The sequence below is a fragment of the Mastigoproctus giganteus genome, chromosome 7, assembly GCF_048544385.1.
Source record: "Mastigoproctus giganteus isolate SK-2022 chromosome 7, ASM4854438v1, whole genome shotgun sequence".
In the NCBI taxonomy this organism is placed as follows: Eukaryota; Metazoa; Arthropoda; class Arachnida; order Uropygi; family Thelyphonidae; genus Mastigoproctus; species Mastigoproctus giganteus.
In genome coordinates this window covers 89510607-89528468 of record NC_143581.1, presented here as the reverse complement: position 1 = coordinate 89528468, position 17862 = coordinate 89510607, and the positions used below count along the sequence as shown (strand labels likewise).

At 35.3% G+C, this 17862-nt stretch overlaps 1 protein-coding gene across 3 annotated transcripts in view; it reads right to left on the bottom strand.

Annotated features, from left to right (window-relative positions):
• Prp31 (pre-mRNA processing factor 31) overlaps window positions 1-17862 on the bottom strand; it is a 262750-nt gene that overhangs the window by 59835 nt on the left and 185053 nt on the right. For all 3 annotated transcript variants that reach the window (XM_090376998.1, XM_090376999.1, XM_090377001.1), the window contains exon 11: window positions 16026-16098. In XM_090376998.1, the coding sequence (XP_090233124.1) occupies window positions 16026-16098 (73 nt within the window). The remainder of the gene's footprint in view (window positions 1-16025; window positions 16099-17862) is intronic.

Here is a 17862-nt window from a genome sequence, read left to right as displayed (position 1 = left end):
TCAATTTAGATCCTTCGAGGGCATCCAACCCTGTCCTTCAAGCTCTCATATATAGGCCCATAACAATGTTGAGGTGTCGCCTGATTTCCTTACATCGTGCACACACAAAGACATTCCCCTTTGCAATATTATGTCCTGTACCTGATTGCTCCACAAACATCAAGCAAGCAGTGCATTTTAAAAGGCTGTGATTCAGAGGGCAATTGCTCCCCTGAGTTCTCCCCTGAGCCACAGCACTTCCATTAGCTTGAGCCTTTTGCTTTGCTGCTCTGGTCTGAGTCATGATTTCAATTCAATTTCAATAAAATTTCAATTTCAGTACAAAATTGCAAAATTGTAACCCTAAACTTATATCCCAACGCAGTTATAACACTATATATCTATATATATTTTTTCAGTATCAAGTATTATCTTCGAGTTTCATTATATAACTTCCGTATAATGTTATGTATTAATTAATAATATTACGTTTGTAAAATCTAAGTCATATGTATTTATTTAAAAAGTACAATTTAATTGACAATGAAGTTCGAAAATTGTAGATCTCTTAAAGTACACAGATTATAAAAAGGTGAGTACCATAATAAATTAAATTAAGCTACGCTATTATATTGTTGACAATGAAGTTTAACAAGATTAATAAATTTTACTGATTAATTGTTAATATTATATACTATACTAAGCTAACGCTAGCTAGTTCGGGATGTAATGTATCATATAACAATGGCAGCAAGTTACGAACGGTAAATCTACAGACACTAACTGTTTCACTTCCAAAATCTCGCTGTCTCAATTCAGAATAAACCAAGGATCTTGATTAGGTCTAAAAGCGACTTATAGAAAATAATTTAATATAACAATTAGTCAATAAAGCAGTTAAATATAGCTAAAAACTTCCCGTTTGTCGGAGCTGCAAAACTTGTAAAACACGTGGATTGGATACCCTTAACGATACTAAGTAATAACCTACAAAATCTCTAAGTTAAAATATAAAGGCTACTCTTGCTCCCAAAACCTCGTTCAGAAGATATTGAGTCCTGGAGACATTAGCATAAGCAGTGGCATATGATGGAGGAAAGCAAGCTTATATAGAGAAGCATCAAAAAAAGGAGGGGGGAAACCCATTTCCCATTCACTTCTCCATCCGCTCCAAAAGTTTGTCCAGTTCTTTCTTGAATTTATTTAAGCTATCAACTTCCACAATGACAGACAGAAATTTGTTCCAGCAATTAACCACTCGCTGACTAAATACAAATTTCAGAACATCCATAGTGCAACTTATTTTCTGAATTTGAATTCATGCTCTCTCAAGTGCGTAATCTGAGGATGAATCCCATCAGCACTGAGCCTGCTCAACCCATTCAAGGCCTTAAACACCTCAATCAGATCACCTTGCAAGAGCCTAGTCTCCAGAAGCTACAATTTGCAGAATGTAAGCCTTTCTTGGTTCTCCTCATTTGCATAAATTCTTAATGCAACTGCTACATTTGGAAAAGTATCTTTAAAATTGTTTTTAAAAATATATTGTAACAACTGAGATGGAGTAATATTGTCTTTAATATAAATTGAAGTACTCTAAGTTCTTCAAATAATGCTAAACCCTCAATATCAGACTTATTACGATCAGTCACTTAATTTAATATGTAAATCTTTGCAAAGATTTAAGAAATCGTTATATGACCATTTTTTTTTAAAATTCAGAAATATTATAAAATATTTTAAATATTTCTGTGTGTTATTTCATATTTCTAAACCTTTCAGTTAACGAGAAAATTGTTGTGTCCATAATTTGAAAGAAAAAATTAATTTTGAAATTTTGTTGCAGATCCTGAATAGCTTCCTCTCCACTTTCATAATCGAAATGACATCTTTTCAATCTTTTCCTTACAGTTCTTACTTCTGGAAACTAAGTGGCAATGCCAATGATAGTAACCATATTATTAGCTGACTCAAGAATTGCTTGGGATGCTTCCTCTGATCTATTTCCTTGAAAATATTCTGTGATTTCCCATTGGTTGGAGTGTATGGCAAGGATGTTCCATGTCGCCCATACTTTTGATTCATACGCAGAAGCACTGATGAAAGAATTCAAAGAAGAGCTGAAAGGAGGTGTAAAAGTAGGAGGGGAGAACATAAAGACAATAAGATTTGCAGATGACTAAATATTGATTGCTAATAATGAAGAATTACAGAGCTCCTTGGACATCTTGAACAGCACAATAAAGGAGTAAAATATGAAGATTACCAACAATAAACCCAAGGTAATGTTAATTTCAAAGAGGCCAGTTGGGAAAAGGAGAATTGGTATGATGTATTGAATGGTATAGCACAAAATTCAGAAACACGGCGTGAATGGAGCCATGAACCTGCTTAAGGGCAGAGAACTTGAAGAAAAAGCAGATTTTATAACTGCAAAGTATAAATGTGAAACACAGATCCAGATAAGCAACTTAACATGTCTGCAATTTCATGTACTGTATTTATTTCAAATGAATTATTTGCCTGCCATGTTGAATACTGGTAAATGATGGAAGTCGCGTTGATCATCTGATTGTATAAAACCAATCAGATGACTAGCGCAACTTTTGGGTAGGTGGGACAGGCTATCTGGTTGGTTAGGTTTTAAGAGTAACACTAAGTTGCAGAATGGTAATCTCTTTGGCTCTTAATTCCTGCTTAGCAGCAGTACTAACTGACTCAATTGCCTGAAGGCCAGAGGTGCGAACAATGCGTTTTCAGTAAAGTCTCTCGTAATCAGTTCGTTATATGGAAATTTTCTTTGTTCTACTGAAACTATTATAAATGCAATTACCCAGGGCAATTTTAAAAAATCGCTAAATAGAAAATTTGTCTATATAGAAGTTCATTAAACATAGGTCCAACTTGTATATGTGAAAAAAAATTTTGCCGCCCTCCTGAACTGCCGCCCGTAAGTGATGCTTACCTTGCCTACCCACATGCGGTGGCCCTAATTACTTCACTGAATGCTTCTCATTTAGAATTTTCAGTTGGTAATGACATCAGCTGGACCCACTGAAAATAATTTAAAAACTGTCAACAAGAATGGGTGATCCCCTTAGTGAATAGGAAAGACATTTATGCAACTAACGCCATTTTAGTCACCATTACAAAAGCAATATCCCTTCCCTTTACCCTTAGCAATGCTTTTATCTTTAAATAAATCCCACATATGCAGATTATGATCACTGTGTGGTTCATTTATCTGGAGATTCTTATGGCATAAAGAGTCACTCATAACCTTCCTCTCTAACATACTGGTGTAGAAAACAGTCACCCAATAAATCCAAAAAAGTCTTGCTAGTGCACAAGTAACCAATCCACAAGTTTCCGTCAATGTCTGGAAAGTTAAAATCCTCCATTATAAGACAAATGTGCAGCTATTAAGTAAACCCTCAGATCTCCCATTCTTAATATTATTAATACCAATGTATTGACTACTAGTTGTAGTCAAGAGTTTGAAAGGATTTTATAAAAGATTTCTAGTTTTACATCTGATCAGTCAAAAAGAAGAAACTTACTGCATCTGTATCGATATTGGATGCTATAAATTTATTGAATGATGCGTGGAACAATGTTACTTCAACAACCATATTGAATTGCTTCTAAAAATCAAAATTAAATTCAAATGATATTTCAATCGTAGATGAAGATGATGGAAACGATGAAAACAACTTATCATTATCAAAATGGTTGCTAAGTAACAACATTGTAGGTTTTAATACAGATAATACAATGAATTTCTACGAGTCGATGACATCTTGTTACCAGTGGTCTTCCTACAGAGATTGATATTCTAGATGCTCTGCTCAACAAAGACAATAACAATGATGATAAAGACGATGGTGATATGATGACAAGTGAAAGTGAATCAAAATCAGTGATGACAATCTCACAAGCTCAAGGTGCAATGGTCACATTAGTCAATTTTTTGAAGGAATTGAGGCAAGTAATGAGACTTTTAACACGTTGAGTGTTTTAAGGGGAAACTTAAGAAATATCAAAGTGAAATCTTTAAAACAAACATCAATTTTAAGATTCATAAATAAAGACTAATTGAAAACATGTTTATTATTAAACGGTATTGTTTTAATTACAGAGAAATAAACTGTTTAGTATTAAGTGTATTGTAGTTTATACAAGCATATTAATACAAATAATATCTAGGTACATGTATATACTTATATTATTTTTTTCTCTCTAATATTTCTTTTGTTTTTTGAATCTATCTTTCTATCCAGTTATTGAGAATTTAAAAAAATAGGAGGTAGATTTAACTCATCACTGATATAAAGTGTTCATTGTCTAACGCCCAAGGGGTTCCCCATCTCTGCTATCACTGATATAGTGAGTAATGGTTATAAAGAGAAAATTTTGTCAGTTTCTCGATGCTCGTTATAACCAAGTTCGAGCGTAATAATAAAATAAAAAAAAAATAAAACAATAATAAGCAGAAGAAAATTTTTTAAAAAAATAATAAGAACAAGAAGAAAATAAAAAAATTTAAAAAAAAAGAAGAAAATTAAATAATAATAATTAAGAAAAAAAGAAATGGAAAACTTATGCGTTTCCCCCTCCTCTCATATATAATTATCCAGCTGCCCTTTGAATTTCCCCATACTGTCAGCCTCTACCACCCACATAGTAACTTATTCCTGTAATTTATAACTCCCTGGCTAAAATAAAACTTCCTGCAATCCCCCCCCCGTAACTTGAAATTAAGGCCTCTTGTTCTAGAATCATTTATAACTGTGAAAATTTTGTCATTATTCATTTTTCTTATGCCTCAACACCTCAATCAAGTGTCCTCTAAGGTGCCTAGTTTCCAAGCTGTGCAACTAACATATTCGAAGTCTTTCCTCATATGCACGCCCTTTTGCTAATCTCACCAGGCAAGTTACCCATCTTTGGACCCTTTCAAGAAGCACGTCTTTCTTTAGGTGCGGTCTCCATATCTGAATACAGTATTCCAAGTGTGGTCTAACAACAGCCTTATATAATGGGATTATGACATCCTTATCCCTACTAGCAGCTGTTCGATAAGTCATCGATAGGACACCATGGGCTTTCCTTGCAACCAGTCTACAATGCTCTGAGAACTTCATGACTGATCGTATTGTAATACCCAAGTCCCTTTCCTCCACTACGGGCTTTAGTTCAACTCCTCCACGTGTATAAGTTATTTTGGGGTTACTGTTCCCCTGGTGCAATACCTTACACTTTGTTGGATCAAAGCATAGTTGTCATATTTCTGACCATCCGTGAAGTCTATCTAGGTCGTTCTGAAGAAGCTCTGCTTGGCGGCGATCATTAACTACGCTACCAATATTTACATCATACCCTCTATCCCTTCATCAATATCATTTATGAAAATTAAAAACAGCAGTGGTCCTAATACTAATCCTTGAGGAACCCCACTTCTTTACATCAACGCAATCTGAGGAATAACCATTTATAACAACTCTCTGCCTTCTGCCCTGAAGCCATCCAGTTAAGGATTTTCCTGTGATTCCAACCTGTTCCAACTTATAAAGTAACCACTCATGTGGAACTGAGTCAAATGTTTTGCTAAAATCCAAATAAACAATGCTGAAATTATTCACTAAGTCCAGCTCACGAGCGACCCTGTCAAAATAGATTTGTTAAACATTATTTTCCCCTTTACAAAACCATGCTGAGTATCCTTCAGAATTCCATTTCTATCTAAATGATCCTGAATTCCACCTTTAATCATTGCCTCCATGATTTTCTCTACTATTGAAGTTAGACTGACGGGTTGGTAATTTCCCACTTCACTCTTAGAACTGCCCGTATGTATTGGAAATACATTGGCACTTTTCCAATCCAACGGAATCGATCCCGGGTCCAGTGATGCTCTCATAATTAGCCTCAATGGTTCAATGCACTCACTTGCCGCCTCCCTTAAGATTATAGGGTATATGCCATCAACCCCGGAGCCTTACTGTCCTGTAGACTCGAAAGTTTTTTCATTAAATAAACGTATGAAATTTTAACATTAATTACATTTTTTTCAACTTCACTCCCATAATTCCTCATTGACGTAAAGGGTTTTTCTTCTGTAAATATTGATGCAAAGTAACTGTTGAGTTCATCTGCAACTTCAGCTGGGGTATCTAATACTATCCCATGTCCATTACATAAGGGTCCAATCTGGTTTGCCCTTCTCTTCTTTGCATTTCTATGTGTTGTTATTTGGTTTTTAGGAGCATTAGCAACTAAGGCCATATTGCTCCGGGATATGCGGTGGTCATTACCTGACCTTTCCGCATCCTCCATATTTGGTGGTCACGGGCTTGAACCCCGGTCTAATCAAGAAGCGTGTGCTACATACTGCTGCTCCTGCCCACCTGGCTACGGAGGTGAGGTGCCATTTATATATGTGAAGAATTCCTTATCCCCCCCCCCCTTTGTAAGTGATTTTTCATAATATGTCTTTGCCAGCCTAACCTTTTCTGTGGCACTATTACAGATCAATTTGTAGCTGTTATAGGCTTCAGCGGTTTTTATTCCTCTAACTTTTCCATGCCATCTTTTTCTGCTCAAGTAATCTGGCAACTTCCTGATTTATCCAACTTCGAATCTTCCTTGTGGAGTATTTTTTAAAATTTTATATAAGCATTCAAGTCTTCTGTGATTAATGTTTTAAAGGTATACCATAATTCAATTGTGTTCTCTCTCTCTGTGAGATATCTACCCAATTAATAGAAGCCATGTAGCATCTTAAGCCATCGTAATTTCCTTTCCTGAAATTATAACCCATTCCTTTGCCTTTAACTACAGCGCTCTCTCTCTCTCTCTCTCTCTCTCTCTTCATCGTCCACCGTAGCACTCCGTGATCACTTCATGCTACTGGTTTCTGTACTCTCAGCCCTATCATCTGGTTCGTGGGTGATGATGAGGTGTAGAGCAGGGGTGAGCAACTTAATTTGTAATGCAATCTACTAATTTTTTTTTAAAAAAAATTTGCTGTGATCTACCATCTCAAGAATTTTATTGCACATGGTTAAAAAAGTTAATCAACACATATTGAAAAATGTATATAATTTTTAAAATTAAATACATTTCAGAATTCTTATTTTAAATTCATACATATTTAAATTTTTAATTTACGTGAAGTTGAAGTTTGTGTCTTAATGTCATCTGCCAAGCTTTCAAAATCAGGGATATACTGTGATAAGGCAAACTATAAAGAACCTTCTTTTTGCAAGTCCGTAAGAGTAGAGCGATTCTTCGTCTTTGTTTGTTTCAAATATGAAAAGGCCAATTCACATAGATATGTGGAACCAAAACAGGAATTTAAAAGTTCATTGCATTTTTTTACATTTGGGTACTTTTCTTGGCAAACATATTTCCAAAAGTATTTTTCTGATGATCTTGCTTTTAAGAAGATATTGTTTCGTAATGTAATAATTTCAATTTCAAGTAATATTTTCTCCATGTGAAAAATACCAGCGATTTTTTTTTTTCCTGCATTTGTTTTGTACATAAGTCGACATTAAATAGATAAGAAATATATTGAACAATGTCTTCAATTGTTTTAAAATCACTGAATCCGGTTTCAAAATCATCCACAACCTTCTCAATTTCAGAAACATATTTCTCACTATTAAATTCAAAAACAGGATATTTTTGCAAATGAACTTGCAAATTTGCAAAATGATCGATTTTTTTTTTTTTTTTTTTTAGATCCTTAGCCATTGCCAAAAATTGATATTTATATGCAGAAATACTACTAATCATGTCACCCACATTTTTATTTTTTCCTCGTAATTCCAAATCAGATCACTTAATTTATTGCCAAAAATCTGCCAAAAAAGCCAGATCACAACCACTCCATATCTTGTAGCTGCTGATAATCATCTCCCCAAATTTTTTAATTTCATTCAGAAAATTTCGAAATTTCTGTAAGCTTACTCCGACTCAGCCACCTCATCTGTGTGTAATATCAGATCTAGGAGTTGCAATTTGAAAAGTCTCCTTTGAAGAGATTGTCCTCCGCTGGAATTCACGATTTTGAAAGCTATGTCCATAACACTTTTAGTATTTAATCATTTGCCGGCTAACACTTGGTGGATAATACAGATAACTCAAAAAATCCGGGAATTCATCATCCTTTTGGCACAATGCGATGAATCCGTTCAGATGCCACATCATTGCTTTAGCTCCATTTGTTGTTATTGATATGAGCTTAAATAGTGGTAATTTAATTTTTTCAATAAAATTTTTGAATGCATTAAATATATCAAGACCTCTAGTTCTTTCTTTTAATGAAACCATACCCAGCAGTTCTTCTCTAGTTGCGGAATCATCGAAACCATACGAACAAAAATGAGCAATTGAGCTGTATTATTACTGAGGTCTGTAGATTCATCCAGTTGTAAAGAAAAGGACACAATTAGCAATATGAGAACACATTCATTTGCCGTTTAGAAGACCTTTATGCCAAATGTGAGTTCACTCACATTTTTACTCATTTTTTCAATGCGTCGCATCACAGTATTTCAAGATAATTGCAGATCTTGAAGAGCACTTTAATTTCATTTTTGTTCTTAAAATTTTCAAAAAGAGAATCTGTTATTTCTAAAAATGCATCTTTGATGAATTCACAATCAAAAAATGGTTTACATTTTTTTGCAAGAAGATGACTCACTTTAAATGATGCTACAGTTACTGCTTTTAGATTGTAAATTAGGTGTCACGAAGAAATTTTGTGTGAATAATCTGGATTTAAGTTCTTTTAATTTATTTTTTCTAAAGTCACTATTAGGTGGAAAATCTGATTGGTATTTAACAGGAGCGCATTGAAGTGCCTTTCTAAATTTCTTTTTTTGGGTATAGCCACGAAAGCATTGGAAATCAAACAACATTTTTCTTTTATCATTACAAAAAAGTATTCTAGTTCCCACTCTTGATGAAAATGATATGTTTTACTTTTTTTCATAGAATTCATTTTAAATCAAATCAAATTAATGTATAAGTACTGTCCAGTTATTAATATTAAGTAAACTAAACAAGAATTCGACACATACACAAATGCTCATCCATCAAAAGGATATCAGGATTTTGATGAATCTTGATGCTAAGAAAGCTCAAGGTCCTGATGGTATTTCTCCACTTGTTCTCAAAACCTGTGCTCCTGAACTTACTCCTATTCTTTGCCACCTTTTTTCACTTTCTTATTCCAAAGGTGTTTTTCCTTCTGCTTGAAAAATTTGCTCATATCCAGCCAGTTCCTAAAAAGGGTGACAAATCCCTCCCATCCAATTATCGTCCCATTGCAATTACTTCTACTCTTTCTCAAGTAATGGAGAAATCAATTAAATGCCAACTCTTAAACTACCTAGAAACCTTCCGTCTGATCAACGATCGCCAGTATGGATTCCATCAGTGTCAATCCAAATGGTGATATTCTGGCTTATGTTACCCATTTATGGACTAATTCAATGGAAAGGTTCGGTGAAACACAAGTAGTTGCTCTTGACATTTAAAAACTTTTGATCGTGTTTGGCATAAAGGTCTTCTAAACAAGCTTCCATCTTACGGTTTGCCAACTGTTTTTAGTAATTGGTTATCCAGTTTTCTCTCTGATTGCTCACTGAGGGTGATGGTAGATGGCTCTCTGTCTTCTAACTTCTCCACTAATGCCAGTGTCCCCCAAGGTTCAGTTCTTTCCCCCACTCTTTTCCTCTTATACAGTAAACCCCCGCTATTCGCGGTATCTGTATTCGCGGTTTCGCGTATTCGCGATCGCCGATTTAATATAAAATGAAACCTAAAAAAATGTGAATTTTAACGGGCCGTGAATATTTTCCGCCATAAAAAAAACATGAGCGTGGCTAAAATTATCTTTCCCGGTTAAAACAGCACTCAGTGGGTGGGGGAGAGGGGTGACAAAATCGCGAGCGTGGATGTTTCTCGCTAATCCTTGTTCAGTATGTGTTATGCACTTGTCATGGAAGGTTTCATCATTCGCTTTTAATTTCTATGCTTATAAATTGAATAAATTTTTCAATTTATAAACTAATATGCTTACAAAAATGATAAATCTACCGTTTTGCAGCATAAAACAGACTTTTTAGAGTGTAAAATATGGCTACGAATAACAAGAGAAATGTGAAAATATCAAAGAAGGTGATGACATTAGCGAATAAAATTGAGTTATTAGATAAAATTTCTAATGGTGAAAGTGTCTCCTCAGTGGCAAAATATTATAAAATCAATGAGTCAAGGGTACGATCAATCAAAAAAAAATCGGAAGAAAAAATCCGCCATAGGGTCCGTGAAAACGCGCTAATTGCTTCAAAAATTTTCTCTGTAACTCGTGATGTTAAATTAGAAAAAATGGAAAAAGCTTTAAATCTTTTAATAGAATACCGAACTCAAAATAAAATTCCGTTAAGTTCACTCATCATTCGTGAAAAGGCAAAACTCCTTTATCAACACTTTAGCGAAACTGGTGATAGCACTGGTGGGATAAGTTTTTTTGCTAGCAAAGGCGCTGGTTTGAAAGATTTGTTTGAAATTTCTAATAAATATTACAATTTAATATTTAATTGTTTCATATTTTCATTTCGATGCCATATGCTTGCATTTCACTATGTACATAGTCATCTTATGAAGGTACATATAATACATACATAGACAAAATTTTAGACTAGTTTTTCTTATATATTTCATACTTTGGAACGGAACCCCTTTATTTCTATGGGAGCCATAACTCACTATTCGCGTTTTCGGTATTCGCGGCATTTCTCAGGAACGTAACCCCAGCGAATAGCGGGGGTTTGCTGTATATTAATGACCTTCTTCCATTGACTGGAAATCCTATCCGTAGTTTTGCCGATGATAGCACACTGCATTCCACTTTCCATTTTGAGAAACCTTGTCCTGCTCAATCAGCTTCAACTTCTCGAAAATCTACTATCAATTCCTTAAATGCCAATCTTCAGGTAATTTTCCAGTGGGGCAAAGACAACTTAGTTGATTTCAACACTTCTAAAACTCAGTCTTGTCTTATATCTCGTAAAAAGGATTCCTCTACTCCTATGCTTATCTTTAGTGACACTCCGATTTCTAGGCAAAATGATATATCTCTTTTGGGGATTACCCTAACTTCTAATCTCTCTTGGCACAAGCACATTACAAATATTGCTTCCTCTGCATCTAAAAAACTTGGATTTCTCTTTCGCTCTTGGCATTACTTTTCTTCCAAACAGCTACTCACTCTGTATAAATCACAAATCCGCCCTGCCATGGAATATTGTTCCCACATCTGGGGTGGTGCCCCCAAAACCTCTCTCAGGCTTCTTGATTCCATTCAGAAGAGGGCAGTTAGGTTAATAATGATTCATCTTTAACAGAGTCTCTCCACTCGCTTTCTCATAGACGTACTGTTTCTGCTGCATGCCTCTTCTACAGATACTTCCATGGGCACTGTTCTTCTGAATTGGCTTCTATAATTCCCGCTCTCTCATTCAAAACAGTCCGAACACGTGCCGCCACCAGCCAACATCCATTTACTGCCATTAAGCATCATCCATTATGCAACATCCATTAAGCAAACCCTTAGCCATAATTATGAGAGCTTCCTTGGACTCAGGGGAGGTACCCACAGACTGGAGATGTGCAAATGTGACCCCAATTCACAAAGGAGGATCAAAGGCTGACACAAGCAATTATAGACCTGTGAGTTTAACTTCTGTTCCAGGAAAATTAATGGAGGCACTAGTTAAAGAAGCACTGCAGGATCATTTAGACAAGACTTCAGTTGTAGCTCGGACACAGCATGGTTTTGTTAAGGGGAAGTCTTGCCTGACCAATTTGATTGGATACTATGATGCAGTCACAAAGGAACTGGATGCAGGGAATAACTTTGATATTATATACTTGGATCTTAGAAAGGCTTTTGATACTGTTGCACATGGAAGACTGCTGCACAAATTGGAACAGTGTGACATTGGAGGCAAATTACTGCTGTGGATAAAGGGGTGGCTGAGGGGGAGAAGACAGAGTTGTAATCAATGGACACTGCTCGACGTGGACTAATGTCATTAGTGGAGTCCCTCAGGGCTCAGTGTTGGGTCCATTATTGTTTTCTGTATTCATAAATGATATTGATGATGGTATATCAAGCTTAATGTCGAAGTTTGCAGACGATACAAAGGTAGGCAGGGTTGTCAAGGACACTACTGACACTATGCTGCTGCAACAGGATCTGGAAAGGTTGAGCAGATGGGCTGAGAGGTGGCAAATGAAGTTTAACATTGACAAATGTAAAGTACTACACATGGGAAACAGCAACCCCAGAGCAACGTATCAACTCTGTAGTACTACACTGACAGTGGTAGAGAATGAAAGGGACCTGGAGGTGGTTGTGCAGGCAGATATGAAGTTCTCTGAGCAGTGCAGACGGGCTGCAAGAGTAGCTCATGGTGTATTGTCAATGATATATAGGAATTTTTCTAGCAGGGATAAGGAGGTGATTATTCCCTTGTATAAGGCAATGGTCAGGCCACACCTAGAGTATTGTATACAGGTCTGGAGGCCTCATTTCAAGAAGGATGTAGAGCTGCTGGAACGAGTGCAGAGAAGGGCAACAAGATTAGTGAATGGAACAAATGGGTGCTCTTACGAAGAAAGGCTTAAGTTTTGCAAATTACAGTGTCTGGAGACTAGGCACCAGCGAGGTGATCTGATAGAGGTGTATAAAGCATTGAATGGTTTGAGCATGCTCAATGCTGATGGGATTCTTCCTCTCGCTCAGAATAATCACCTGAGAGGGCATAAATTCAAATTGAAGAAAGACAGATGTAGGATAGATGTGCGGAAATTTGCCTTTAGCCAGCGTGTGGTTGGTTGGTGGAACAGACTTCCATCCCTTGTCGTGGAAGTTGATAACCTAAATAAGTTTAAGGCTCAGCTGGACAGGTATTTTGAACGAACAGAGGGGTGAAGTGGAAGTGGTTTTTTTTTTTTTTTTGGCTGATGCTGCATAAGCTTGCTTTCTTGCATCAAATGCCTCTACTAATGCTAATGCTAATATTTCTGTTAAGTCTATAAGTTCATCCATTTCTTCTATTGGATTCTCAGCTGTATTAAAGTGTCCTTTCATGTGTTTTTATAGCCAGCACAATTTAACCTATGTAAATAATACAATGGTCTTATTTGCTTAAAAGTGGAACAAATGTTGCCTTCAAATTAATGATCACTCTGTTATTGCGCTACTTTCAAACAAATGGTATCACCAAAAAGTTAGTTTTCCAATTTATTAAAAGAATGAGAGGCACTACTGTGACATCCTGTTTTAATTTTGCGATAAAAACAAATAATTCAGGTAATGTTTGCATTGTGTCACATTTCAGGTACATTAGCAGATATTAATATAAGATTTATATAAAAAAAAGAAAGAAAGGAAAATAAAAAAAACCAATGACTTTTATGCACAAACCAAAAGTTTTTTTTTTTTTTTTTTTTTTGCCATCTGTCATATTGCTTATTCATTCTTGCAATCAGTGCACAGCAACAAATATAACATCCAGAGTTTTGGTTACAACATACAGTATATGGACAGCCTCAGTGATAAATACGAAAAAAAAAAATAAAATAATAATAATTTCCAGATATTTACTATTCTGATTTTAATGAAATTTTGTAAGGTTCAACAGAGCATTCTAAAACAGCCAAATATAACATTTCAAAAAAAATCCATGTACTAAGAGTCAAGTTATTATATGCAGGTGGGTGGACCAAGAAATAATAATTGCTGAATGTCTACTGGTCCAATTTTAATGAAATATGAGACAGTTTGGCAAATTTTTCTAAAACCACCAAATTTAAAATTTGATGAAAATCCATCCATCAGGAGTTTAATTATTACATGCAGAAGGATGGAATGGACAGACATGGCTAAGACAGGCACTTTATGCCTATATAATATTAACATGCCAAAAAACTCAATCTCACAAAAGACTACTAAGAGAGGGTAGAATATAAAAGGTATTATAACATCCAATCCCCACATGATACTTAGTACCATGTGGGGATTGGATGTTGAGAGGATGAAAGAAGATACTTGTTGTCATTAGATTTGAATTTCTGTAGACTGTAATTTTCAGGAAATACATGTGAAGGTAGGTTGTTCCAGACAATAGAACTTGAAGAAGAAAATGGAAGTTGACAAAGTAAAAAAGTTGGCTCTGTGAATTTGAACTTGTACAGTAAAAGGATGCTGAATGGTTGTGGCACTTGGTGATTGGTTTGGAAGAGAGAGAAGTAATTATAGAAGCCAATTCAGTAGAACACTGCCCATGGAAATAGGTACAAAAAAGGCATACAGCAGAAACAGAATGTATATGAGACAGACTGGAGAGACTTGGTTCATTAATTAACCTAACTGCCCTCTTTTGAATGGAGTCTAGGAGCCCGAGAGGGGTTACGAGTGCACTGCCCCAGATGCGGAAACAATATTCCATGGTCAGATGGATTTGTACAGAGTGAATAGCTGTTTACAAAAGTAATGCCAAGAGCAAAAATGAAAACCCAATTTTTTTTTGATGTAGAAGAAGCAATATTTGTGATGTGCTTATGACAAGAGAGATTAAAAGTCAGGATAATCACTAAGAGATATGTTATCTTGTCTATAAATCTGTCTGAATGTCTTCAAAGGCTAAGCATAGAAACAGAAGAATCCTTTTAGTGATATATAAGGCAGGAATGAGTTCAGAAGGATTGAAATTAACTAAGTTGTCTGTCAATTGACTGAGGATGTGATGCAAAAAAGCAAGCTTATATGGCATCAGCCACAAAAAAAAAAAAAAAAAAAAACTCTTCCTGTTTCACCCATCCATTCACTCCAAAAGTTTGTCTAGTTCAGCCTTGAATTTATTTAAGCTGTCAAGTTTTATGACAGATGCAGGTTTGTTCCAGCAATCAACCGCACACTGGCTAAAGGCAAATTTCCACATATCTATTCTATTTTATGCCATCTCAGATGCAGAATCTGAGCAAGAGGAAATATCCCATTAGCATTGAGCTTGCTCAAACCATTGAAGTCCTTATACACCTCAATCAGATCACCTTGCAGAAGCCTTGTCTCCAGACTCTGCAATTTGCAGAACTTAAGCCTTTCGTGGTAACTGCAACCCTTTGTTCCACTCATTGCCCTTCTCTGTACTCGTTCCAGCAGCTCTACATCCTTCCTAAAATGAGGACCTGTATGCAGTACTCAAGGTGTGGCCTGCCCATTGCCTTATACAAGGGGATAATCACCTCCTTATCCATGCTAGCAAAATTTCTATATTTCACTGACAAGACCCCATGAGCTACTCTTGTAGCCTTTTTGCACTGCTCAGAAAACTTCATAGCTGACTGCACAATTACCCCAGGTCCTTTTCACTCTCTACCACTGTCAGTGTAGTACCACACAGTTGATACGTTATTCTAGGGTTATTGCTTCCCATATGTAGTACTTTACATTTGTTAATGTTAAACTTCAGTTGCCACCTCTCAGCCCATCTGCCCAACTTTTATTTTTTACATGGTAATTTGAATTTCACAATTTATTTGTTTAACACAAAAAAAGTGAGTGTGAATAATTGAAAACTTGGTCTTTCAATAGCATATTTTTTGGGTAAAGTATACATAGAAATTATAGGAAAATAAATAGACCAAAACAAAATGTCATAAGCAGCAGGAAAATGGAAATAAAGATAAAGTACATGGATTCACCATATTTTATTACGGTGAATCCCTATACTTTATCTTTATTAAGGCAAATAATTACTGTTTCCCCATGATATCTGCAATACATTATTAGGTGGTGATGACCAACTATCCAAATGAAATTATAATTGTCTGTATTAATTTTCTTCAGTAATGTTTCCTTAACAATCAGAGTATATCTATAATTCGTTTAGGTAAAACTTAAAATGAAATTCATAACAGCAACTTAATTATAGATAACTGTTATGAGCACAGATAACACTAACCTCTCCAAAACTCATTCTGTTGGCTTGTTTCCTTAATTCTGTAATAGCATATCTTTCTTTCATCCTGCGCACTCTGCAATTAAAACAAAACATTTACTAACATAAAATATCATACACAAGACTTGATTTGTGTACTAACTTTCCAAAGACAACATATTTGCGACTGCACTGCTTTTATAATTAAATCTACAAGGCTAAGCACTTCTACCTGAAATTTTTCTCATTACGGCCAAAAGTAAAAATAAGAGGCAGTTCTATAAAGCTTCAGAATGAAGTACAGTAAACCCTCACTAATCTGGATTAATTGGTGGGAGCAGTCATCTGGATTAAGCAATACTCCGGATTAGTGAAGCAAAAGATAGCCGTAAAAGCCAAAAAAAACTGAGAACACAAATAAATGGAAAATTTAATGATATAGGTAGTTCTGACAAGGCAATGGTTAGGTTCCATCTTGAGTAGTGCATACAGGTCTGAGGCCTTCCTTTAGGATGGATGCAGATCTGCTGAAACAGGTGCAGAGAAGAGCAATGAGATTAGTGAAGGGAACAAAAAAGTGGTCTTACCAAGGAAGGCTTCAGTTCTGCAAATTACAGCATCTGGACACTAAGTACCCATAAGATGATCTGATTGAGATGTTTAAGGCTTTGAATAAAAAATAGTACTGTAAATAAAATAGTACTGTAGTATTGTAAATAAAATAGTAGTGTAAATAAAATATAGTACCGTAGAGCCTTTATTTAAAAACTATAAAAAGACAATACATTTATCCATCAATATGTATTGTCTTTTTATACATTTATTAGGTGGTGTTGGTGCTGCATGACAACAGCACTTGATCGTTGCTGTGAATACAACTTAAATATAGCTTCTTCCAGCAATGCTTCTTTTGGTTTTTTTAACATCTATTTGATACACTGCTTTTATCACTCTTCACATTGAATTTTAAAGCAAATGTCTTTATAGATTCTTTTTGGTTTTTCAATATCTGATACAATCTGTTGGCCAATACCAAATTCTTCAGCATTTTTTTTTTTTTTTCTTCTTCCTGGAACACCATTTTCAAGTTGTTTTATCACTTTCAGCCTGTTAATGATAGTTAAACGTGTTTTCTTTTTATTCCATTTTTTAATTCTTTAGAACACATATTTATATAAAATATGTTAACTTATGTATATATGTATAAGAAGTGATATAAGCAATATCGCTTCAAATAGTCAACAACGATACTGAACAGCACAAGACAATGTAATGTATATTCTGTCTCTCTCTCTGCCCAGTCAATCAGCGTGACTCATCCGCCTTCCTAAATCCCGTCTGTCTTTCAAAGTGCTCAACTGTGAACAGAATTTTTCATGTTCTGATCCGGATTATCCTACATCCAGATTAACTGTAACCGTATTAGCGAGGGTTTACTGTATATAAACTATACATCATTTTACAAACTTATATATGCATTATTTGCATAATGCTGAAATTTTATTATTATTTAATAGATTTTTTTTTTTTTGGAGAATTTTTGTAGCCATATCTATTAAAAATACCAAAACAGAAAAATTCAAGCTTTGTGCTGTAATTCAGTATCTGTTTGAAGAGCATGTCTGCAATGGAGGTCCATACTAGCAACATTAGGGAACTCTGATCTGGCATATCCTGTTACCACCAAATGGTACTCTACTCAAATTTAACACATGGAAGATGAATGCTGTTCAGGTTGTCCATCAACATCTGCCAATTCAGAAACAGCAGTAATATCTGAAATCATATGATAAGAATGTCAAATGGCTGGTAAACCTGCCACATCTACTGGCATATCTAAAGGCAGTACATAGTATATTGT